We start from the raw sequence: 25,744 nt of genomic DNA, 5'->3' as shown, positions 1-25,744 counted from the left end.
TCCCAGCCTATTAGGCTCTGTGTGAATGTCCACATATGATAGCATCTTCTGAGAACACTTGGAGACAGAATCTATATATCATTAAACTGAGAATCTCACCCACATTCTGTATAGAGCTGGAAATCATACTAACCAGTTGATAGGTTGCTCTGGCTTACTGTGAGGTAGAAGATGAAGGGGGGAAAGCGAGGCATCTGGACTAGTTTGAGAGAAATTAAAATCTTGAAAGAATCCCTCACGTACATGAAAGATGAAAGAGAGCAGTGAAAATTCTCTAAACAATCTGAAAAAAAAGCTAGAAAATATTTCCAGCATAATCTAAGCATCTGTAAGATGATGATGCCATGGAATTATTATTATAGCAGAAGTTTTTGTTGTTGGCGTAATGGTAATGTTATAGCAAACGGTATTTTGTTATTGGTAACAGCACTAAATTTACATCAGTGATGGGCAGCCAAGAATAGTGAATTGGGGTTCCACCTGCAGCCCAGACATCTCCTGTCTCCCCCTTTCCCCATGTACCTCTCATACACTGGTACACTGGAGCGCCACACTGCCTACTCCTCCCTCTCAGCACTTTTGGAGCACCTTGATGCTGCTGATTCGTGCTTCATCTCTACTCCTCTCCCTCCTTCCCAGAGCTGGAACAGCTGATTTGTGGTGTTCAAACATGGTCCAGGAATTTCTGGGTGAGTTTCTATGGCCTGTGTTATCCAGGCAGCTAGAACAAATGATCACAAGGTGGTCTCTTTCGCTTGAAAAATCTATGAATCTATCAATCAAATTTTAAATGTGATTTTTAACTTGACAGCATGCCTTTATCTCATTTTTTCCTTTCTTATATATGTTGGCAAAACTTGTGCCCTTCCTTGGATTTATTTCCTAAAATAAATATCCCAGTGCTCTTCTGCTTAAAAAACAGATGCTGTCGAATATTCACTGGTAATCCCACAATAAAAACCCAATGTATGCACCCAAAAGAGGTAGACACATTAAAGGAAAACCGATTTCAATAGCTGTATATAGTCTACAACAGATACATTTTGATCATCACTTAAACACATTTTGAATATGCTCATCACCACAGTCTCTGTTACAAGAAGAAATACTTGGGTATTTCATATACAATTGATTTTATTAGTATACAGCATATATTTAATTTTAACAGTAACGTATAATGCATGTAACACACTATTTTTATAGGAATATTAGATTAGCACCAGTCCAGCTATTTAAATAAGGTAGAACCACTGTACTGAGAGACCCATATCCATAATTCTCTCTAGTATTTAGAAAGAATGAACATGAATCAAAATGTAAATAATCTTCACAGATGCAGTGCCCACTAGAGGGAATTGAAACATTCTCTTCTGGATTTCTGTTTCCAAATTAATATTTTAAAATGGCAAACTTGATCTGTATAAAATTTATTATATACCGATTAACATAAATTCAATAAAACAGGTTCTTCCCCAAGGAATGATTTTTTTCATTGAACTTTTATGCACATTTTTTTTACATTTGTGAAAGGTGCTGGCTGGACAGTTGGGGCAAATTAAATCCTCTGTTTACTCACAGAATAGGTGTAGTCTGGCGAGACTAGTAATTTATCTTCCACACACATTCAGTTTTAGACCTTTGCATAGGACTCTCAGAACTTTTGGTGACAAGTTTGTCCTCTGAGACCTGAACAACCTCATACCCTATAATCTTTAAGAGAATCAAATCCACAAGCCACTGAAGTCAATGAAAACAACTGCAGTGATTTCAGTGGGCTTTGGATCAGGCCCATAGTTCATTGAACATCCTTGAGATGGTGTCTTTCTGTCACTTCTCACATGGGAATATATTCAAACCAGTGACTGATGGAAACATGCTATATCCCTCCCACTATCAATCCCTTGAGCCATCCAGTCTTCTCATTAACTTGCTTTGCATTCATTACATTCTTTGAACCTGGAAATACAAAGGTATTCAATTCTATCCTTGAATTTAGGGAAAGCCCAAAGAACATTCAGATACTATGAAATGATTAACACGGTTCATATATCTAAACATTCAAAATACTCTGCAAACAAGATTTTTAGTTGAATTATTGTATGGGAAACAAATCTAATGAGGCTTTTAAGCATACATAGTTTGCACAGTTGATTGAGCCATATTAAAATCCTCTTCAATAACGGTAAATAAGGCTGGTTTAAATGAGAGTATGACACAAACATAGGGATAAATCCTCCCCTACTCATGCACAACTCCCTTTGAGATTGCTGGAGGAGGAGGGGGAGCTTGCCTGTATAAGGATGGCAGGATTTGACCCATGGTCTTTGTCCTCTCTTGGATTTCAGCATAACTGTACAATATCATCTCTCCTGGTCCAAAGCCTTAAGATTAGCAGAGGGAACTAAGTGGGATGGGTGATGGAATTTACATACACGGATGCATACAAAACCACAGAAAAAGAAGCAAGGTTGCTGGCACAGTCTTCTGCACAAGTTATTGCCATCTTTACTGCTACCCTTCTGTTCTCCCAAGGTGGTGATAGATGAGGTGATTAAATTTGGTCATGCATGGCCTGCTTCTGCCTGGCTCAACAGCCCCATCTACGTTGTCTTATTCCAAGCTGGAACAGATTTCCCCTCCTCTGAATTCTGAGGTGCAGATGCTCTCTGAGAGTATGTCTACACTGTGGTGCTATTTCGGGATACTTCCGGTATCCTGAAATAGCTATTCCATGTCTTGAAAGTGTGCCCATTATTTCAAAATATATTTCAAAATAATGGGTGTGCTGTTCCAATTTCCCTCTAAACCTCATTCCATGAGGATTAAGGGATGTTTCGGAATAGAGGTTTATTTCGAAATCACATCGAAATAAACTACGCAAATTGCATAGCTTATTTCAAGGTAAGGATGCTGTGCAGATGCACCCTGAGAAGTTACTCATCTATTCCCCTTTCCTCCCCATGGCCATATTGGGGAGTTTAAATGGTAGGCCTTCTATAGGTCTTCCATGCTTGAGTGACTTATCCTCTCACTGTACTGCTTTATTCACCTCAGATGTCCTTTGGGGTATGTCTACACTACAAAGTTAATTCGAACTAACAGCCGTTAGTTCAAATTAACTTTGATAGGCGCTACACATGCAAACCGCTAGTTCGAACTTAATTCAAACTAGCGGAGCGCTTAATTCGAACTAGGTAAACCTCATTCTACGAGGACTAACGCCTAGTTCGAATTAAGTAGTTCGAATTAAGGGCTGTGTAGCCACTTAATTCAAACTAGTGGGAGGCTAGCCCTTCCTAGCTTGTCCTGGTGGCCACTCTGGCCAAACCAGGGAAACTCTTCTGCCCCCCTCCCGGCCCCGGAGCCCTTAAAGGGCCACGGTCTAGCTACAGTGCTCGTGCCAGGTGCAAGCCTGCCAGCACCTAGCCAGCAGACCCTGCACCTGGCACAGCATGAGCCAGCCACCCGCTGCCACCCAGCTCTCTGCCTCTTCTTGGGACCAGGCTGGTGGCTCCCAGGAGCCTGCCTGGGGCCGCAAGAGGTGGGCGCCCGCCTGGTCTAGTGCGGAGATCGTGGATCTCATTGAGGTTTGGGGGGAGGCCTCTAATGTCCACGACCTCCGCACTAGGCACAGGAAAGTGGCCGTCTAGGGCAGGATAGCTGCCAGCCTTGCCACTAAAGGCCACATGCGAACCCAGGAGCAGGTTTGCATGAAAATCAAGGTGGTTCAGTGAGACCCCCATCCCTGAGCCCTGAGCTTAGAACATAAGAATGGCCATACTGGGTCAGACCAAAGGTCCATCTAGCCGAGTAGCCTGTCTGCCGACAGCGGCCAACATCAGCTACCCCGGAGGGGATGGGCCGAAGACAATGACCAAGCCATTTGTCTCGTGCCATCAATCTCCAGCCTTCCACAAACAGAGGCCAGAGACACAGTTCCTACCCCCTGGCTAATAGCACTCCATGGACCCAACCTCCATGACTTTATTTAACTTCTCTTTAAACTCTGTTATAGTTCTAGCCTTCACAGCCTCCTGTGGCAAGGAGTTCCACAGATTGACTATTTGCTTTGTGTAGAAGAACTTTCTTTTATTAGTTTGAAGCCTGCTACCCATTCATTTCATTTGGTGTTTTCAAAGGCCAAAACATTTTTTTTGAGGTGATGAGACCACATCTGTACACTGTACTGAAGATACGGTGTACCATAGTTTTATACTTCTCCTCCTTCTTCTTCCCCGGCTTCCCCCTTTCAGCTCCCTCCTCCCAGGTTTCCCCCTCCCCTCTTCCACCCTCTCTCTTCCCCTCTCCCACCTCCTTTTCCCAGTCTCCCCAGAGGTTAATCCCCCCCCCCCCCAGTTTTGTTAAATAAAGAGAGTTTCTATTTTTGAACACGTGTCCTTTATTTTTTACATCAGGAAGGGGGGCTAGGGAGTGGTAAATGGAAGGAGGGGAGGGAGGAATGGGGTAAGAGCCCCCGATGGGGAGGACTGGGGTGGCTCTGCGGGCTCCTTGGGGTGGAAGCTCTCCTGCAGCCCCCCGATTGACTCCCCTGGATGGCAGCCTGCGGCAAGTGCAGCCAGGCTGATGGCCGAGTGCTGTGATGTGCCAAGTGTGGACACTCAGGGCACTCCAAGACAGGACTGCTTTGCTATCCCTCATCGAGGTAAACAAGCAAGCGGGGAACCCTGAGAACTGTCTTTCCAGGGTGGGGGTCGGGTCCCTTTAAGCACAGCCCTCGGCTAGCTTGAGGCAGCAGCTCCACACTAAGTCCTAACTGCTTCTGGCCAGCCTTAACTTTGGTTCAGGGTCCACTCAATGTGGACATGCTAGTTCGAATTAGCAAAACGCTAATTCGAACTAGTTTTTAGGTCTAGATGCACTAGTTCGAATTAGCTTAGTTCGAATTAACTAATTCGAATTAAGTTAGTTCGAATTAGTGCTGTAGTGTAGACATACCCTTGGTTAGGTATTGAGGCAAAAAGGTTCCTTTGAGAGATTCATTAGACAAAGCAACTCTATAGTGAGTACAGTACGTATGCAGTAGTAATAACATTAAGAAGTTATTTTTCTAGCAGTTTTTCTTCCAATTAAATTCTGAGTTTTTAAAAACTTTGTAAGAAATAAACTTAAATTTGTAAAAAGGTGCCAGATCTGTAAGTGTTATACCTGCATTTGGGTCCAGGTGGGCAGATCCAATTAGGAGCTAAAGTCCTTGAACTTAGATTATGGCTGGACTTGTGCAGGTGGGCAAGGTGGGGAAAAGACAAAAGCGGAATTCCTTCCCCACGGCAGTTCTGCACAGTGGGCCTGATCTAACTCTCACTGGGATTCTTCCCATGGACTCCAGTGAATTCTGGATCAGGTGCTATGCTAGGACAACAATGACAGAAGCACTAAGATCCCTAATAGCACCTCAATATCAGAAACAGACTTCACTTGGCAGATAAGCCTGTTACCCCGCCCCTCTTCTCCTTCTTTCCTTATAACTGCAAGTGACAAAGAAAGCTAATAGAACTGTAGGTTTTATTGTGGCTGAATTCAACAGACAATTTACATTCACCAATCATGGAACCTGCAAGTGGACTGTTGTGTTAGTTTATTTTTGTTTTAAAATAAATGAATAGATATAAATAGCAGTTAGGTATAAGATCTAAGGCTTTAGTCTATGGGCATCTCTTCAGAACAAGTGACAAATCCAAATACTTTGGAGGTGTTTGAAAACTGAAATTGGATTCAAGTCTGAATTTAGTGGCTTCTATTGTTTTAATGAGCTCAAACCAAAACCAAGAGCCAAATATTCTGGACCTTAGTGGTGCTTGAATTTGAAGCGTTCTCTAGTACAAGCCTATTTGCCCACCACTTTCTGGCTATGCTTAGCACAGTGCTACTACCACAGTCACTTGATTTGACACAAATATATCACAATAGGAGTATAAAAATAAACCTTGATAATAATGAATTTTTTTGTCTACACTTATACCCTCATTACACTGCAAATATAGAAGTTACTCATTCTGTGCACAAGAAAGGCCAGATGGGGATGAGTGTCAATTTTATTTACAGCTTTCTTGAGCAGACATAGTTATGGCGATTACCCTTCCTACAGTCTTTTGCTTGCCAGTTTCCTCGCCTTTGTACCAAAACACAATTCTTTCCTTGCTTTGAACTGTGAGATGGTCTTCTTCTCCAATTTGTGAAGGTGACAGGTTCTCCTCCATTCCATTCCCAGTGGCCAGGATTGACATGGTAATTCAAGCCTAACATGAATAAAAAAGATCAAGTCAGTGATATGCATTTCACCTCCATTCTGAAGGCTCCTGCTACAAAAGAAAGACTCTTATTTTGTTCCTCTAGTGAGAACTATGAGAGCATACCAGCACTGCAAGTAAAGTACAGTGTAACTTCTGGAAGGACAACCAGCACCCTCTGAGGAAAGAGACTGCATCCTTTCCCTCACTATCACTCATCCCAAAAAAATCTCTATCCATTTTTCTATACTTTATGTCCAACAGTTTTCTTGGGGTGTTATTTTGGAATAATGTCAGTTACTCCAAAATAACATAGTCCGTGTCTACACTACAAGCAGTTATTTTGACATAATGTCAAAATAATGGCGAACTGGAAGACTTCTAACTCTGACTCCTGTAACCCTTATTTTATGAGGAGTAAGGGAAGTCAGAGGAAGAGTGCTTTTTCTCAGACTTCCTGCTGTGTAGACAGCACCAAAAGCTAAATTAAGCTATTTCAACTTAAGCTATGCAATTGACGTAGCTCAAGTTGCATAACCAATTTCAGCTTTAGCCCTGCTATGTAGATGTGCCCTTCATGTTCCTGGTAAGCACATTCTGTTCAAGAATGCAGCTTCAAATTTTACCTCCCTGTAAAAATACATTACTGTCAGTTTTTTAACATTCATACAGGCCTTGTCTAGACAAAGAAAATATTTCATATCTGAAAAGATGTTGGCTAATAATTTTAAGCATTTCATTTCACATAGTGCAGGTATAGCTTATCACCGTTAAAATGTTAGTTGGTTCACCCCAAACACATAAACAGTGTTTAAAATAATGTTAGCTAACATATTAAGACACATCTTGTTTTCCTAGTCTAGACAAGGTGCAAAGATGGGAATATGTGAACTCACAAAATTTGTTGGACCTGATTCTCCATTCCATTACAACAGCTTTGAACCACTGAGGTCATTGGAATTGCACTAACATTAAACTCAGCATCCAGGAGAGGGCAGAATAAAGATGAAATACCTCTCTAAAATAAATATATGCAGAACTGCATAGGTGCTTTACACATTTCCTTTTATACATTTCCCAAGGAAAGCCCATATAAAGGCACTAGTGCCCTCCAGGGGACAATCATACTTACAAAATGTTTTGTATACTTGCCTATCCAAAAGGGCTTCCTTCCACTGAAATCCCACAGCCATTGCATGTGTTGTTTAGTGACCACACTTGCTAGACTTCCAAGATATCTGTGCTCAGAAAGAGAAGATAGGATAATCAGAAATACACAGTTAGACATCTTTCTAATTGACTTTTCTGTGATGAGTGTTTATTCTTCTGTAAGACACATATTACAATTTCATATTAAAACTGATGTTTGGATCAAAAATTACCCTTTATCCAAGCTTTTTTTTTTAAATAACTCATGTCCATCTGGCCAGAATAATTTGGAAGCAGGGGGTTTAGTTTGCACTGTAAACATGAAATTGACTATGTAGTCACTAGTCAATTATTTAAATATATTTTTATATATAAAATAAATATATATTTTGAGTGTGTCTGTCTGCAAGTGAGTTGTTCAAGAATTCCTCCTAGGAGCTAGGGCCACCAAATTTGGTATGCAGCTTGCTCTTCTCCTAATTTAAAGGAAGGTTGGGGTTTGGTTGTGCTAGGACAACTGGAAGCCCTGGGAAAAGGACTATTTTCTATAACATGCAAAGGGAGGGGCTGCTGTCCGGAGGGATGCGACACTAGGGACAGCGAGTCTGCAGGGGAGACCTATACAGTAGAGTTCCCACTGGGGACATCCATACCACCAAGGGAGTGGACAACGGAGCTGGGGTTCCACCATCTTGCCTGCCAGCACTCGAAGCAAGTAGCCTGCCTGTCCCAAATGCTCCCCACCGCGCAAGCCTTTGCCATAGCAGTGGTGTGAGAGAGGCCCCTGGTGGCTGGGGGGCAGAGCTGAGGGAAGAGAAAATGCCCCTGGCAGCCAAGGGTGGGAGGTGGGAGGAGAGAAAATGCCTCTGGCGGCTGGTGGGTTTGGAGGAGGAGAAAAGGTCTATGTAGGTCAGGACTGACCCCATCCTGAGCTCCTCCTCATCTCCCAATCCTCACTCTCATCCCCTCCTCTTTCAGCCTCCTGCACTGCCCCCACATCTCCAATGCCCTGCCCTGACTTCTGCACCACCCACAGCATCAGACCCATGAGCAAAGGACATGGGCAGCACTGGGTAAGTCTGCTATGATATTTTTAAACCCAAATATTAATTCGGTCACAAGAAATTCTTTCACATGGCCCTAAAAGTAAATGTAATTAATTTGGTAGGTGGTTTGTTTTCCAAGCAACAAGTTGTCTCTTGCAATAGTAAGGTAAGTACCATCTACCCTACAAATAAAACTGTGCTGAGGAATTTGGTTACGATATGGCTCCATTTTGTAGGCCAAATTCTCTTTTAAAAACATCCTCTGACCAATAGTAAAGCCCTGGATAAATAAAAGTTAAGTCTTATTAACACTTCAAATTGGAACAGTATCATAACTGGATTGGGACAACTGGAGTATAAACAGAGAAATCACAGAATCATAGAAGGATGGAGATTTCTTATCTCTCTAGGTAACCCATTCTAGTGCTTCACCACCTTCCTAGTGAAATAGTTTTTGCTACTATCCAACCTAGACCGCTCCCAACTGCAACTTGAGACATTGCTCCTAGCTCTGTCGTCTTCCACCTCTGATAATAGCCTTGCTCCATCTTCTTTGGAACCTTCTTTCATGTAGCTGAAGCTGCTATCAATTCCCCCTCATTCTTCTCTTCTGCAGACTGAATAAGCCCAGTTCCCTCAGCCTGTCCTCATAAATCATGCACCCTAGCCCCCGCCCCAGTCATTTTTGTTGTCCTCCATTAGAGTCTCTCCAAATTGTTCACATCCCTTCTGTAGTGGTGATGGGGTAATGCTTCAAAACTCAGTGCAACACTCCAGATGTGGCCTCACCAATGCCAAATAGAAATAATCACTTCCCTTGGTCTGCAGACGATGATCCTACTAATGCAGCCCAATATGCTATTAGCCTTCTTGGCAACAAAAGCACACTGCTCACTCATATCCAGCTTTTTGTCTACTATGATCCTTAGGTCCTTTTTTGGACATCTGCTGCTTAGCCAGTTGGTCCCCAGCCAGTAACAGTGCATGGAATTCTGCCATGCTAAGTGCAGGACTTGTTGAATTTCATCAGATTTCTTTTGGCCCAATCTTCCAATTTGTCTAGGTCACTCTGAACCCTATCCCTACCATGCAGCAAATCTGTCTCACCCTGAATCTTAGTGTAATCTGCGAACATACTGAGGGTGCAATACATATCATCATCCAGATCATTAATGAAGATGTTGAACAAAACTGACCTTAAGTCTGAGCCCGGGCGCACTCTGCTTGATACATGCTACCCTCTAGGCACCAACCTGTTGATCACTATCTGTTGAGACTCATGATCTAGCCAGATTCCTGTCCATTCATCCAAGCCATACATTTTTAACATTCTGGCAAGAATGTTTTGGGAAACTATATCGAGAGCTATGGTAAAGTCAAGGTATATCACATCCACCACTTTCCCCATATCCACAGAGCCAGTTATCTCATCACAAAAGGCAATTAGGTTGGTCAGGCATGACTTGCCCTTGGTGAATCCATGTTGACTATTCCTGATCACCTTCCTCCCTTCCAAGTGTTTCAAAAATGGATTTCTTGAGTACCTGCTTCATGATTTTTCCATGGACTGAGGTGAGTCTGTAGTTCGCAGATTCTCTTTCTTCCATTTTATTAAAGATGGACAGATACATTTGCCTTTTCCCAGTTGTCCGGGATCTTCCCTGATCGCCATGAGTTTTCAATGTCTCCACAATCATATCAGCTAACTCTCTCAGCACCCTCATGCATAGATCTGACTCCATGAACTTGTGCATATCCAGGTTTTCTAAATAGTTCTTAATCTGTTCTTTCACCACTGAGGATTACTCAACTCCTCCTTATACTGTGCTGCCCAGTGCAGCAGTCTGGGAGCTGAACTTGTCTGTGAAGACCGAGGCACAAAAATTAGTGAGTACTTCAGCTTTTTCCATTTCATCTGTTACTAGGTTGCCTTCCCTATTCAGAAGGGTCCCTTACTTTCCCTGACCTTCTTGCTGCTTACGTATGTGTAGAAACCTTTCTTGTTATACTTCACATCTCTGCATGCTTGAGCAATATTTTTATACTCCTCCCTAGTTTTATACTCCTCCCAAGTTCCCATTTCTTGTAAGTCTCCTTTTTGTGATGAAGCTCACCGAAGATTTCTCATTTAGGCCAAGCCAGTTACCAGCCATCTCTTCTATTCTTTCTGCACACCATGATGGTTTGTACCTGCACTCAAAAGGTACGTCTAAACTACATCCCTCTTGCGAAAGAGGGATGCAAATTAGACATATCGAAAGTGCAAATGAAGCCGGGATCTGAATTTCTCGTGCTACATTTGCATTATTGTGTCACAGTGTTCTTTCAAAAAACGCTGTTTCAAAAGTGAATACGCGATCTAGATGCAGTTCTTTCAAAAAGAAAAAGCCTTTTAGAAAGATCCTGTACTCCTCAGGCTTTTCTTTTCAAAAGAATTGCGCCTATACCACAGTTTCACTTCCAAAATATCGTTTTTTGAAAGAATGCTGTGATGCAATTATGCAAATGAAGCTCAGGAGATTCAAATCCCAGCTTCATTTGAACTTTCAATATGTCTAATTTACATCCCTTTTTTCGCAAGAGGGATGTCGTCTAGATATACCCTTAATAAGGCTTCATTAAAATACAGCTAAGCCAGCTGTTCTGGACTCCTTTCTTCCTCAGCCTCCCAGAGAATCCTCGGATCAATTCCGTGAGGGAGTCAAAGTTTTCTTGTATCAAGTTCAGTGTTCTCATTCTGCTAGTCTCCTTTCTTCCTTTTGTTTGAATCCTGAACTCTACCATCTCATGGTTACTGCTGCTCAGGTTATCACCTACTTCTACTTCTTACAAGTCTTCCTTGTTTGTGAGCAGACGGTCAATAGATGCTTGACTCCTAGTTGGTACCTCCAGCACTTGCACCAGGAAATTGTCCCCAACACTCTCCAAAAACTTCCTGGATTGTCTGCGCACTGCTATATTGCTCTCCCAGCAGATGTCAGGGTGATTGAAGTCCCCCATGAAAACTAGGATCTGTGATCTGAAAACTTCTGTTAGTTGTCTGAAGAAAACATTGTCTACCTCGTTCTCCAGGTCTGGTAGTCTATAGCAGATGCCCACCATGACATCACCGTTGTCGTATTGGCCTCTAATCTTAATCCCAAAACTCTCAACAGGCATTTCTTCAGTTTCATACTGGAGCTCTGAGCAATCATACTGCCCTGTTACATACAGTGCAACTCCTCCACCTTTTCTACCCAGCCTGTCCTTTCTGAATGGTTTATACCCATCCATGACAATGCTCCAGTCATGTGACTTACCCCTCCAGGTCTCTGTTATTCCAGTCACATCACAGTTCCTTGTCTGTGCCAGGACTTCCAGTTCTTCCTGTTTGTTTCCCAGGCTTCTTGTGATCATGTACAGGCACATAAGATAACTAGCAATTGCCCTTCTTTCTCAGTAGAAATTCTGAGGCCTCCTCTGTTGAACCCTTCTCCTTGTACTTCCTCCAGCGGTGCAAGTAAACAAAAGATTTTGCTGGCATAGGAAGAGGAGGGCCATGTGACTCTCCACGTAATGCCCCCCTCCTCAGAACTCCACCCTGCCCCTAGTTCAGGACACCCAGGTTCTTCTTCTCCTCTGCTGCACCCCCTGCCCCATATTGCATATTACCTGGGAGGAGATGGGACTCAGAGCAGTATGACAGATGAAGGGAAAAGGAGCCAATGGAGAAAGGAGGAGCTGTCTATGTACAGGACTGGGGGGCAGGGCAGAGTTCTGTGGTAAAAGGAACAGAACTACCAGCCCCACTTCACTTCTTCAGAGCTGCATGCCAGGTCTCTGACAGGGCTGGGGGGGTGGAGGTGGGAGCATTCTGCTCCTTGTCTGCCCTGCCCTGTCCCTCCCAGTGGGGAAAGGAGTGGACATGGTTGAAACTTATTCCTGACACAGCAGAAACTGTAGTTAGATGAAGCTTAAATGTCTTCAGTAAAGACTTGTTGGATTTACAGTGCCTTCCACTTAGTTCAATCAGCAGCTGAGCCTCTGCTTACATATTGCCCTTCTTTCTAAACCTTGGAACCAAATAATTTAACAGCAGTATATCACTATCCTTGGATTGGGTCATGAAAATTCAGTAAAAATAAATCACTGGCAGTAGAGACAGTTGCTTCACTGACTGTTATAAATCTGTGATATACATGCTAATGATCATAGCAATAAAGAGATCAACCTCTTATTTCAATCCAAATAATAGAAGCATCTAATTGCAGCCAGAAGAAAGCAAAGGTCTGGCTCTAATAAAATCTAATCTCAAGAGTGATCTGATCTAGATAGTGATTAAAAATCATGCTTGTATGAAAAGACATTTTTAATTCTTACAAGTAGTCAGAACTCTAGACAAAATGAGAAAAAGCTCTGAAGGTGTGTAACCACCTCCCGGCAGATTAAACCTGGGACCTTGAGCTTAGAGTAGAAGCCGCTACAACGTGAGCTATAAAGCCAACTGCCTCTTAACTTAGGCTGTAGAGTTCACTCATTCTTATCTCTCACTGCAAGTGGTCTAAGTGCCACTACATGGTACAGTGAACCACATCCACTATGTGTGTGAGCTACAGGTGCACCTATGATAATAGCATTAACCTAGGCTGGGTGCCAGACAGGCAGGAAATGACAAAAGAATGGTATTCATGGAGCTGCTAAATCTAAATCTAACCAAACCCTGTGGCTATGTCTAGACTGCATCCTCTTGCGCAAAAAAATATGCAAATGACGCGAAGCATGGAATATCGCCGCACCTCATTTGCATAATTAATTAGGCTCCATTTTTGCACAAGAGGTTTTTGCACAACAGCCGTTCTTCCTGAAAAAAATGCATAAGAATGGTTCTTGCACAAGTGGGGGTTTTTGTACAAAAAAGACATGTAGACAGCTCCTTTTTTCACAAAAGCCTCTTGTGCAAAAATGGAGCCTCATTAATTATGCAAATGAGGCACAGCTATATTCCACACTATCTCATTTGCATATTTTTTGCGCAAGAGGGGGCAGTCTAGACATAGCCTAATTAAAAGGTCTACTGAAGAGGACATACCACTTTATTTAAAATATACACAATACTCCTTTGGTTCCAAATATGTCTATTTACATTTATTTCTCTGTGCTTTAAAATTTATACCGTGCATTCAAAAGCACCTATCACATCAGAACAATCAGTTCCAACTAAGCAAACTTCTCAGCTAGATAGTGCCTTTTGAGGGTATTTGTGGTAATATGCAAGGTATTTAGCATAAAGAATTTGCTGAGAACTTTTAGATCCTTTTTCCAGTGCATTAGAAAGTTTTTTACCAAACTAAAAATGCCCAATAGCCAGTTGGACCCACAAAGGACCCCTGTACACAAAGAACCCCTATAACAGAGGGAGACCTTTGGGTGGTGGTGAACAGCTGTAAAAGACTATTCATCACATACTTTCTGGACAGTAAAGGAGGAATGGTTGGGGCAATCCCATACCCAGCTATCCCAGGCTGTCATATGGTCATTGGGGCCTTTAGCACCAGTACTAGTTAACGCAGTTGGACCAGGACGCATTGGAGAGGGTCCAGCAGAGAGCAGCCAAAATGATTAGGGGGCTGGAGCACATGACGTACGAGGAGATGCTGAGGGACATGGACTTATTTAGTCTGAAGAAGAGAAGAGGGGATTTGATAGCAGCCTTCAGCTTCCTGAAGGGAGGTTCCAAAGAGGATGGAGAGAGACTGTTCTCAGTAGTGACAGATGGCAGAACAAGGAGCAATGGTCTCAAGCTAGAGTGGGCGAGGTCTAGATTGGATATTAGGAAAAACTATTTCACTAGGAGGGTGGGGAAGCGCTGGAATGGGTTACCTAGGGGGTGATGGTCTCTCCATCTCTAGAGGTTTTTCAGTCCCAGCTTGACAAAGCCCTGGCTGGGTTGATTTAGTTGGGATTGGTCCTGCTCTGGGCAGGGGGCTGGACTCGATGACCTCCTGAGGTCTCTCCCAGCTCTACGATTCTATGATTCTAAGACCAGGGGAGTTCCAAAGGTACTGAGCAGCTTCCAAGACAAGGCCTTACATCTGTTCTTTAGTTGTAGTTTGGCAGCACCTGGGAAGCCCAGTCACAGACCAGGACCCAGTTGTGCTATACACAGCAAAGAGATGGCAGCTGCCCTGAAGAGCTACATTCTGAGTCCTGTTAGTAAGTTTTATTTAAATGATAAAGCATGGAGAGTGCAAACAGGTTGCTGGCCAATGAACTAGAGGCCCTGATTTTCCTGGATCCTTTGTACTACTCAGGGGCTATGTCTACACTCACGTCTTCTTGCGCGAGTAATATGCAAATGAGGCTAAGCATTGAATATCGCCGAGCCTCATTTGCATACCTAATGAGCCGCCATTTTGCGGAAGAGGTTCTTGCGCAAGATGGAGCTGTCTACACTGCCCTTCTTGTGCAAGAAAAAGCCTCTTGCGCAATGCTGTTACACCTACTACTTGAGAGGAAGAACAGCTTTGCGCAAGAGGGTTTTTTTTGCGCAAGAAGGGGCAGTGTAGATGCTCCTTCTTGCACAAGAGCCTCTTCTGAAAAAAATGGCGGCTCACTAGTTATGCAAATGAGGCTTGGTGATATTCAATGCTTAGCCTCATTTGCATATTACTCGTGCAAGAAGACGTGAGTGTAGATATAGCCAGGCAGTGGAAAGTGCATGATCATAAATGTTCCCTAGAAAATTCCCCTTGTGGAGGGGAGCTACCTACTGGCCTATATCAGAAGCAATAAGCTCCTGTGCAAGCACTGTTCCTCAACTGATGCAAGAACCGTAGGCTGCTCTACCAATGGCTGGGTCTGGCTAGTGTCGAATCAGGGAACTATAAAGGAGCTCTCCTCCCCTCATGACAAGAGGAGCTTGGAGGCAGGGGAGAATTGAGCTGAGAGAATCAGATTCATAAACAGCACTTTGACAAGTGTTGAAAACACTTCTGTTACTTAAATGGAAGGTATCCTTTCCACTGTGCAACCCTCTTTTTGTGTATTAAACATTCGTCAGTAACCCATGGAATGTCATGTCTACACTGTGTGTCAGAGAACACTTCCTTGCTAGTAGTGTTGCAGAAATGATGCAAGCTTGGCAGAGCAATTAGTTGTTTACATAAAACACAGAATGAATCTGTTTCAAGGGAATCATTTTATTGTGAAATGTCATGACTTGTTATTAGAGGGCTGAACAGACCGGTTCAGATGCCATTCAAAATGCAGATTCTAATGATTATGTCACAACCCAATGCTGAAACTTGAACCTTGCCACTTTGCAACCAGAGCCCAAATCTGAATGTCTTCAGGTTCATTCCTCCCTAATGATCAGTCCTGTCAGAATGATGATATGAACAATCCTATACACTGTTAGGCTGCATCTAGATTGGCATGATTTTCCAGAAATGCTTTTAACAGAAAAATTTTCCGTTAAAAGCATTTTCGGAACAGAGTGTCTAGATTGGCATGGACGCTTTTCCGCAAAAGCACTTTTTGCAGAAAAGCGTCCATGCCAATCTAGATGCGCTTTTCCGCAAAAAAGCTCTGATCGCCATTTTCGCGATTGGGGCTTTTTTGCAAAAAACAAATCTTAGCTTTCTACACTGGCCCTTTTGTGCAAAAGCTTTTGCCTGAATGGGAGCAGAATAGTATTACAGTAGGAAGTCAGTGCTTTTGCGGAAATTCAAGCGGCCAGTGTAGACAGCTGGCAAGTTTTTCCGGAAAAGCGGCTGATTTTCCGGAAAAACTGGCCAGTCTAGACACAGCCTTATAGTATTAATGGACCAGATTATGCCTTAGGAAACATACCTACAGACCTAAGTCAAATGTACCAAGTATTTTTGGCTGAGGCTGTTGCTATTAATTTGCTTGTACTGTCTCCAGTTACAAATGGGAAATATGTGGTGCAAGGATGTTTTCAGAAAGGGTCATTAATTCAGCAATTTATGTCCCATTCTGAGAGGTGGCAGACATACAATTTTTGTACCAATATACGAACTTCATTTGTTAGGGATGTGATTTTCTTTAGCATTGTGGTTATATTAACACAACTGCTAATGTGGATTACTGGTTCATTTTCTTGCTAGTCTAACTGCATCCACATTAAGCGGGTACTACTTTAACTATATCCATACAACTCCTCTGTTTAGATAAGGCCTAAGTTTGTTGATCTTCCAGGGATTCTGCAGGGACTATTTATACAGCCAACTTGGGGTTTTCAATTTTTTTTCATTGGGGATAATATTAATTTTCAAATGGAGGTGCAGACCCCTTTGGAAATCTTAGACATAGTCTGTGGACACTTAGGGGTCCACAGACCCCAGGTTGAAAACCACATTGTTGCTTAACTTTTTTTTGGTTTTAAATTGTACATCCACTAGCAACTGTTTCTTATAAAACTGGGGGGAGGGCCAGTAATAATCCACAGAGCAGTTTCCTCAGATGAAAACCAGGTAGTGAAATGAGTTTTTCAGAGTTCGAAAGCTGGCTATTTCACTGGAATTCAAATCACCTGAAACTCGTTACAGCTCTAATATCACCAGTAAAATAACAAGGAGCTGTACTTGCATTACTTTGGGAATGAAACTACTGATCTGTTCCAGTAACAAAAAGAAAAAAATGGAAAAATAAAACAATGTATTAACTTATCTCCCAATCAGCACTTTAAAATGAATTAAACATCTTCTGAGACTGGGACCTACACATCTGTAAGCCATTTGCAGTAGAGGGGGGAGGAACACAGAAGTCTCTGGCTTTAATTAAATTATCACAGCTCATAACAGGTGGGTTTTTTTCTGTTTTTTTCCTTTTTAGTTGGCTGATAGTCTTGACTTTTCCTCTTGGTGTTCCCAACCATAATGTAACCTTATTTAATTCTCATATTATGCACAACTTCCTAGAAGGAAAGGAGTCTCTGCAGCTGCTGTCGCACACAAGGTGGACTTCCCAGAGAACAGAAGTCTGACTTCTATAATTTAGGGAGGGTTCCTCCCAGTTAGTGGAATGTTAAAGGGATTTGAGAGAGAAAATAATCAGGATCTGCAGACCTGACAGCTTTGTTTGGGTATGTCTACGCTACCAAGGAAGATCTAAGCTGCTGCTGTCGATCTTCCAGCACAATTGGAGGTCTAGTGAAGACAGCTAATTTGAAGCGAAAGGGGAACTCTGGTTGATGCCAGTTATCGTACTTTCACAAGGAGTAAGAGAAGTCAAGGGAAGAGTATTCTTCCTTCGACTTCCTGCAGTATAGATAGCAACAAAAGCCAAATTAAGCTAGTTCGACTTCAGCTATGCAATTAACGTAGCTGAAGGTGCCTATCTTAATTTGACTTTGTCCTTAGGAATGTTGTTTGGAAAAAGACAGGAAAAGGGTCATGATATGGTTCATATTACTCACCAGGCAAAACAAAGTCATAATGAATGTGGGAGCAAATTTTGTTGCCACAATAAATACAACCAGAGGAAAACTGCCTCAAACAGCAGAGAGGCCAGGAGAGGGACCTTTCCCCTTCCCTTTCACTTGTAGGTTGGGAAGAAGTACCGTAGACTGTATTGCCAACCTCAAGCTATCAACAGATCACCAACCAGATCCATTGAAATAATGAAATTAACAAAAACGAGGTTTCTTGCTTTCTGACGTCTGAACTTTTAGGGTGCCCTTGCATCACACTTTCCCAACTTTTCTCTATAGTCAGGAGGCCTAGACACTTCCTTTTTAAAAAGGGAAGGTGGGACTCTGCTGTGAGCACTTGGGTCCAGGAGCTGGAACTGTATGAACACCACCTTGAGATTCATGATAAGAATGGCCAGAGCTGTCCACCTGAGCTGACCTTTTAGTTAGGATGGGTGAATTTTGTTGGGCTGGAACAAGAACTAAGGCCTAACATTTGCCAGTTGTCCAGAGTAGACTCAAATGATCAGGAATCAATTAAGCAGTACTTTGATTCTCTATGCTCCTCTGGCTCAAAACAGATGCTCTAATCCAGTCCCCAGTAAACTCTTTTCACCTGTGGCTCCTCTCTGTTGCACCTTTTATTTTACAGACTAGCAGCAGGGTCCAAATGGGTACTTGCTAGGCCCAATCCACTTTCACGTCTCATGCAGTCTGCCACTTACAAAGCCTCAGGGTAGGCCTGCATTGCAGCTGGGAGGTGTGTTTTGCAGCGCAGGTGAATTGACTTATGAGAACCCAGCTCAAGCTAGCATGCTAAAACAGTGGTGTGGGCAGCTAGCCACCCAGGATCAGGTGGGCTTTGACTCTGGTGACTAGCCCAAGCCACTGCCCGTGCCACAATATCCACAAATCTAAATTCAAGTGGCATTATAAGATCTTCCCCTGCTCACCTCTTCACCCCCCAAAATCTCAGGATTGGGAAGCAAGCTCAGAGGCCACAGCCCACATCAAGCAAAATCCACTCTTAATACTTTACGGTCAGAAGGGACCATTCTTGATGATCTAGACTGACCTCCTCCTGCACATCGCAGGTCAGAAAACCTCACCCACCCACTCCTGTAAAATAGACCCTAAGCTATGGCTGAGTCACTGACGTCTCAAATCATCATTTAAATACTTCAAGTTAAAGAGAATCCACCAGATACGCAAGTGTCCCATGCCCCGTGCTGAGGAGGAAGGCAACTTCCCCCATCCCAGGCATCTGCCAATCTGCGTGGGAGGGGGAATTCCTTCCCAACCCCAAATATGCTGATCAGTTAAACCTTGAGCATAAAGGAGGCAGCTCCAATAATACGAGCGAAGCCGGATGGGAGCAGAGAGGGAATAAAGGAAGGGGCCACAGAGCTAGAGAAGCAGATTGGAGTGGGGTGGTTATTGCCGAAGAGCCCTAAGGAGAGTTCTTCTAGAACCCTTTGGCTGCTGCCGCTGCCCCTGCCATTACAGTCCCAGTGGAGCAGTCCCAAGGGCAGCAATACTTGCACAGCCCCATCACAGCCCGGAGCCAAGTGTGGGGGGAGGGGCAGAGAGAGTTGGGTGCAGAGACAAGTTCTGGCCCCTGTTCAACTCAGCTTCAGAATCTATCAGGGGCTCCAGGAGAAATAAGTCCCTAGAGGCTGGCAGGGCTTCCCAAGTTCTGTTCCCGTCTCTATCCTGCTATGCTGGCCCTCATGTTGGGAGGTTTCTATTCCTGCTCCCTGCCTTCCCAAGGACAGCCGAGGTCAGTGACTGTGAAACATGGGTTCCAACCCTAGGGTGATAGCCTCATTCAACCCCCACACTGGCTCCTCCCTAGCCACTTTTCTGGATGAGCCTGGTCCTAATCATCCCTCACTCCAGTCATTCCCTATAGCATCCCTCTGGTCAGCCAGCTGTAGCCCTCCACACCTCCCCATTGCATGACAGTTCTGAGGCCTGGCCCCTCTGCTGTCCTTGTTTGACTTGAACCCTTTCACCTCATCACAACTGACTCCACAAGTCTGCCACCATTATCCATGCCCCAGAGCTTCTTATCCGGGTTGGAACCAGCATTCAGAGGGCTGCTAAGGACAGAAAAGGATCCTGGAGAATTCTAGCTAGGGATCTTAGGAAATGACTCATCTGCTTTCCTATCTCCCTGGCCCCTTCCTTTATTCCAGGGGATGAGAACTTCCAGCAGGCCAGCCACACGCGACTTGACAGTGCTAACCACTGCCAGGACACGAGAGGGTTTGTTTACCTGAACACCTGCAGGCATTGAGCTCTGCCCAATGGAAGTGGTGGCCCAGCACTCACCGCTTCCCACAGTTCTCATTGGCCAAGAATGTCGAATCCCAACCAACCAGAGATTCAGGGGTCTATGCCTATGGATGATCTAGGAAGCAAACTGTCTAGCCACCCACCAATGGTTAACTGTGATGAACTGCATGCAGCCCACAGCTTGGGGGTTCCCTACATCCTGCTTTACTCCCTCCTCTCCTGCTTCAGTCAACTTCTGTGGAGTTTTTTAACCACAGAACTGTGAGCCCAATGAATGTCCTATAGATGTGAAAGTAACTTGTGCACAGAAATACATTTTTATATGATAAACTGAGTTTGAGGCCCCTTTAAAGTAAGGATGAGAAATGTGGTCCCACCCTGACTAAGCATGCTGAAATGCTTACAGGATAGAAGGATGTATCACACAGTAGGTGAAGAGACTAGAAAGAAAGGAAGAAATGCACCCACCATATGTGTGCTCTGCTAAGCTTCAGCACTATAAAGTTTAACAGAACATCACTGCTCTCCCAGATTCCATTGTATGGTAGAGAATAAACAAACTCGCCTCCCCAGGGTTATGTTGAGTCTGTGCTATAAGCATTTCCAGCTCCAAGTTTTCACAAATTATGAGTCAGCCTCCCTCTACCCCCAAAAAGAAAAGAAAACAAAACACAAGATTGTTCAGAAATTATATGCCTTTAAGTCATTTAGTGCTGGGTTCTCTTTATTTGCCTTCTAGTACTGGAGAACTGTAGAGGTTCTAACTTTTTTCCACAAGTTGGAGGGCTAGAAATTTTGTTTTTAAATTCAAGCCAAAATTCTCATGTCTTCACATGACTCCAAGAAACAAGTCATTTTTTGGTCATTTTAAGCAAAAAAACCAAACCCCAAATGTTGTGAGGCACACAAGAAAATTGTTGCAGCTGGTTACACTGTCCCTATTGTTCTTCGAACGATGCCGTGGAAGCAGGAAAGTGTTAGTTAATGAGCTGGAGGGTGAAGTATGTGAGACATTGTCTTCACTTTCCTCCCCAACTCCCCATTCATTCATGTTCTGGGGAAAGTGTCACTACTGCAAACAAGGCATTGCGGGAATGGAAATCTTAAAGATGGTGGGGTAAGAATCCAACACAAACATATTGAGATTAACCTTTCTTGGGCTTTTATTTTTATATTAGTTCTTGAATGGGGCCAGAACCCTTGGTTGTAAAGCATCGATGCAATGGGGGTTAACAGAATCAACTGCGGCTAAGAAGCCACTCGGTGCAGGTCAGAGCGACACCCAACTACCAATTAAAATGATCAATCTGAAAAAGACTTACTGTTCTCGGCAAGCCCGAGCAGCTGTGTTCCAAGTGGCTTTCTGATCTGTAACCAGGAAATAACAGCTGCCACCATGATGGCTCCATCCAGATGGGCATTTTTTCATGCTAACATCCTGAAATAAATAGATTGCTTATGCTTACAGTGACTTGTTACAAGCATCAGCCTTCTGAAAGTGCTGCTTTACATGCCCCTTCTGGATCAAAACAAATGCAAATATTTGTTTATATTAATAAAACTGAAGGAGTTGTTTTTAATTCAACATCTGTAATTTCAAAAGATACAATGCATGCAACATTCATCTAGTGGAGTAGGCATGCACAAGATCAAAGCAGTCTTTTTCAGATTAATAATTTTGTTGGGTGTTGTTGTCTAACTTCAGTTTCCAGCCACAGGGTTGTATGTCTTTGTCTAGCTACTAAATTAAAGAGCCTGCTGATATTAGTTCCCTATATGGGTGCTTAGAGCCCATGATCAAGTGAGTTCCCAACTCTCTTTCAACGTGCTAAATGTATCGAGTCTCTTGTTGTAAGGCATACATTCCAGCCTTCCAATTATTCTTGTTGGATCCTTTCCTACATGCATTATGGTAGCACCCAGCAGTGCTACTATGGTAGGAACTGTACATTATGGGTCTGTCTACACTGCATTGAACACCAGCTGCTGTCCCGTGCCAGCTGATTCAGGCAACACCGATGAAACTGCATCTAAAGATGTTTAAGATGTATCAACATCATGTCAAGAAACACTATTTTGACCGGTTTTTGCTAAGCCTTCTTGAAACTTCTTATAAAGAAATGTTCCCTTTTTACTCCTCCAAAATGTAGCCTGAATGTATCAACCAAAATACAAAATCAAAATGCTTTGTGGAAAGGACTATACAATTTAACCTTGGGGTAGCTTTAAATTAAACACATACAAAGGCCAGACAATAGTTACCTTGCTTTTCGAAGTCCATAACTTCCATGAAATCCCATCACACTGAAATAAGTTTTGGGTGTGTTCGTCAAAATGAAAGAGCCCTTCTAAATCAGGAGTGCAGCTCTTTGGAAATGAGAGGACTGGGTCCTAAAAAAAGGAATAATATTTGTACATTGAAGCAAAATGGTTAAATGGAACAGAATGGTCAGATTATGACATACATAGGCACCAACTTACTCAGACTCCTGGGGGGGCTCGACACCTGCTTCATCCCTAGTCCCACCTCCACTCTACCCTTCCTCCCAGTCCCCACCCTTGGCTGGTCCCGTCCCTACTCTGCTCCTGCCCAACCCCTGCCCCTCTCCTTCTCCCCCAGTGCCTCCTGCATGCTGCTAAACAGCTGATCCGAGGTGAGCAGGACGCACTGGGAGGTAGGGAAGAAGCTGATCTGCGAGAGTCACTGAGGGCGCATCTACACAGCACCCTAAACTGAAAATAAAATACGCATTAGCACTACACAAATTGTGTATCTTATTTCAAATCTATTTCGAAATAACTTATTTTTAAATTTGGCACGTATACACAGCACCAAATTTCGAAATAACGTGTGATTTCAAGCCATTCCTTATCCCTTGTGCAACAAGGTTTACTGGGATGCCGAAATAGCAGTGGCATCGAAATATTTTGAAATACCGGGCAGCTTGTGTAGACGCAGGGTAGCTATTTTGGGATACCTCTGATATCCCAAAATAGCCATGCAGTGTAGATGTACCCTGAGAGGCAGCAGGTGCTGATCTACAGGAGTGATGGAGGGTGCTGAGCACCCATTATTTTTTTTCTGTGGGTGCTTCAGCCCAAGAGCAGCCCCAGACTCTGTGCCTATTGTGACATGCCACACTAAATATGTTGAGTTGCTAATTTATCCAAGTATTGGCTACATTGGTCTAAAGAACTAGAAGAGTAAATTTTGGAGGTAGGATATGGGGTTCTGAGAAATATCTCAGATAACAACTTGAGTTAAAACAGTTGGTGAAGATGCCTATGAAACAAAAGTTTTTCAGACCTGTTGGCTAGCGTGTGATTCAGATATTAATTCTGCCTTATCAGCTTGTGGGACTTCTGTCTTCCTGGAGGAGATCATATTTATCTTTGTCTGCCCTTGGTTAATTATTGACTCATTAGCCTTGTTTGCATTAGCTGATGAGGTGTCATTCTCAGCTCTGAGAGAAACCAACCCCTGATACTTGATTTTTAAAGTAACAGGGGGGGAAAAAAGGAAGATTACAATTCATAAGCAGCTTCAAATTCTCCTCACAACAATGGAAAGGAATTTTGAAGCACAAATTATTGTCAATCAAAGGGAAGAGCCCTTTCCCCCACCCCCACACACACACTCCAGAAAGGCAAAAAGAATGAGAACATGCAATCAGCATTTACTACATCAAATTATTAAAATAGTTGTACATGCAGCTAAGGTAAGACACAATAAGGAGAGAATCACATAAGCAGCCACATTATAATATTCTTACTCTAAAAGCCACATTGGTGCCATTTCTTAACACAGATGAAGGACGAACCTGAAAAGGTCAGACAGTAAAATGAGTTTTCATATATACACAATATAGAAGCAGGTTTCTATCTGAAGCTTTCATGGAGGTCTTACTGGGGTAGCTGATGATGGATAATCTACATTAGCAAACACTACAGATTTTATACTTGCTTTTAATTTTTCCCTCTACAATGGAGGCAGACATCCAAAAGTGGGCAATTAAACCTGTCCTACATTACAGGGACTACATTGGCATAGTAGAGTACTGTAGCTATGCTGGCATAACCTCATAGTGTAGGCAACCTACAGCAATGGAAAAATATTTTCTGTCATTGTAGAATTCTATCTCCTTGAGCGGCGGTTCCCAACTGCTGGTCCACGGACTGGTGTAGTCCGTGACCCGCTGGCTACTGGATTGTGGTGGCTCTGAGGGAAGGCTGGGGTACACCACCCAGAGTTTCCCCTCTTACCATGGCAATTCAGAGAGGCATGTCCTGCACAGCCTTTCAGCCTACCAGTGCCGGGCAGGGGCAGTTTGCTGCACGGTGGCATGACCATGCAGAGCCCAGCATGGCAGCAGCACTCAAATGGCAGCTGGAAGGTAGCGCAGGGCTAGGTGAGGGGTCTGGGGCAGGCACTGGGGACTCCGGGGGAAGGGCTAGTGATGGGGAACTCTGGGACAGGGGCCTCTAAGAGGCGGGGGGCTAGCACTGCGGGGCTCTAAGAGGTGGGGGGGCTTACACTGGTAGGCACTGGGGTATCCTTTGTGAGGTGCTGGCACTAGGGGGCTCTGGGGATGGGACTAATAGTGGGGGTGCTACAGGGCAGGACTGGCACTGGGTGGCTCTGAATACAGGGATAATATTGAGGACTAGAAGCTGGCACTGGAGGGTCTCTGGGGGGGTTGGGTGCAGTGGGGCTCTGGAAATAGGAGTTTGGTGGCACTGGGGGGGCTCAGAGGACAGGGGTGTACCCCAGCCTTGGCCCCAGAGCCACTGTGAAAAGCCAGCTTCGGCTGTGGCAGCTATCTTCCACATGGTGACTGCTAGAGCTGAAACCAGCTGTTCATGGTGGCTTTGGGGGCCAAGGCTTTTGGGCAACACCACATTTGCATATTTACATAGTAATTATTTGTGTAATGAATATGCAAATATAATGTTTCCAGTCTGCTAAACATTTGTGAATGGGTTTGCCAGTCCACATTATAAAAAAAAGTTGGGAACTACTGTACTTGAGAAATAAAATTAGCTAGATCAATGGACACACTCTTCCATCAACCAAGCTGTGTGATACTGGGAGCTACGTTGGCATACCTACTGCCAGGTTCAGGATATAGGCACCAAGTTCCTAATTTGCTGGGTGGTGATATCCCTGGCTCCACCCAGGCCCCACCCCACTCCCGCTCTTCTCATAAGGCCCCACCCTACCCTGCTTTTCCCCTGCTCTGCACAGTTCTGCCCCCTCCCCTGAGTGCTCTATGTTCTTGCTCTCTTCCTCCCCTCCATGCCTGATGCTATGAAACATCTGATCTGTGGCAGGCAGTAGGCACTGGGAGAGAGGAAGGGGTTCTGTTAGGAGGGCTGTTTGGGAGTGCTCAGAATCCATCCATTTTATTCTTTCCTCCTCACCTTTCCCCCCTCCTGTCCATCTGCCTGCCTCACTTCCCCACAGAGTCCCCCCGAAGGCCTAGGAAGATTGCCCCAATTTGCTGTACCCAAGAGACAGCTCTAGTTACAACATTTAGGGGTGTGAATTTTTCACTCCCCCGAGTGCCATAGCAGTATCAAACTAAATTTTA

General features: G+C 43.8%; 1 protein-coding gene across 7 annotated transcripts in view; it reads right to left on the bottom strand.

Moving 5' to 3' along the window:
- Window positions 1-5,506: 5,506 nt before the first annotated feature.
- FREM1 (FRAS1 related extracellular matrix 1) overlaps window positions 5,507-25,744 on the bottom strand; it is a 109,461-nt gene continuing 89,223 nt past the window's right edge. For 4 of the 7 annotated variants that reach the window (XM_006117829.4, XM_075931549.1, XM_075931553.1 and 1 more), the window contains 6 exons: window positions 23,927-23,974; window positions 23,461-23,640; window positions 22,416-22,544; window positions 21,476-21,591; window positions 7,401-7,486; window positions 5,507-6,257 (listed from right to left, as the gene is read on the bottom strand). In XM_006117829.4, coding sequence (XP_006117891.2) covers window positions 6,058-6,257; window positions 7,401-7,486; window positions 21,476-21,591; window positions 22,416-22,544; window positions 23,461-23,640; window positions 23,927-23,974 — 759 coding nt within the window. In that variant the 3' untranslated portion in view covers window positions 5,507-6,057. The remainder of the gene's footprint in view (window positions 6,258-7,400; window positions 7,487-21,475; window positions 21,592-22,415; window positions 22,545-23,460; window positions 23,641-23,926; window positions 23,975-25,744) is intronic. The other 3 variants (XM_014570840.3, XR_012904626.1, XR_001367860.3) reach the window with 3 other exon arrangements.

The sequence above is a fragment of the Pelodiscus sinensis genome, chromosome 6 (genome assembly GCF_049634645.1).
Source record: "Pelodiscus sinensis isolate JC-2024 chromosome 6, ASM4963464v1, whole genome shotgun sequence".
Classification (NCBI taxonomy): Eukaryota; Metazoa; Chordata; order Testudines; family Trionychidae; genus Pelodiscus; species Pelodiscus sinensis.
The sequence above is the reverse complement of the archived record's forward strand: the minus strand, read 5'-3'. Positions and strand labels throughout refer to the sequence as shown.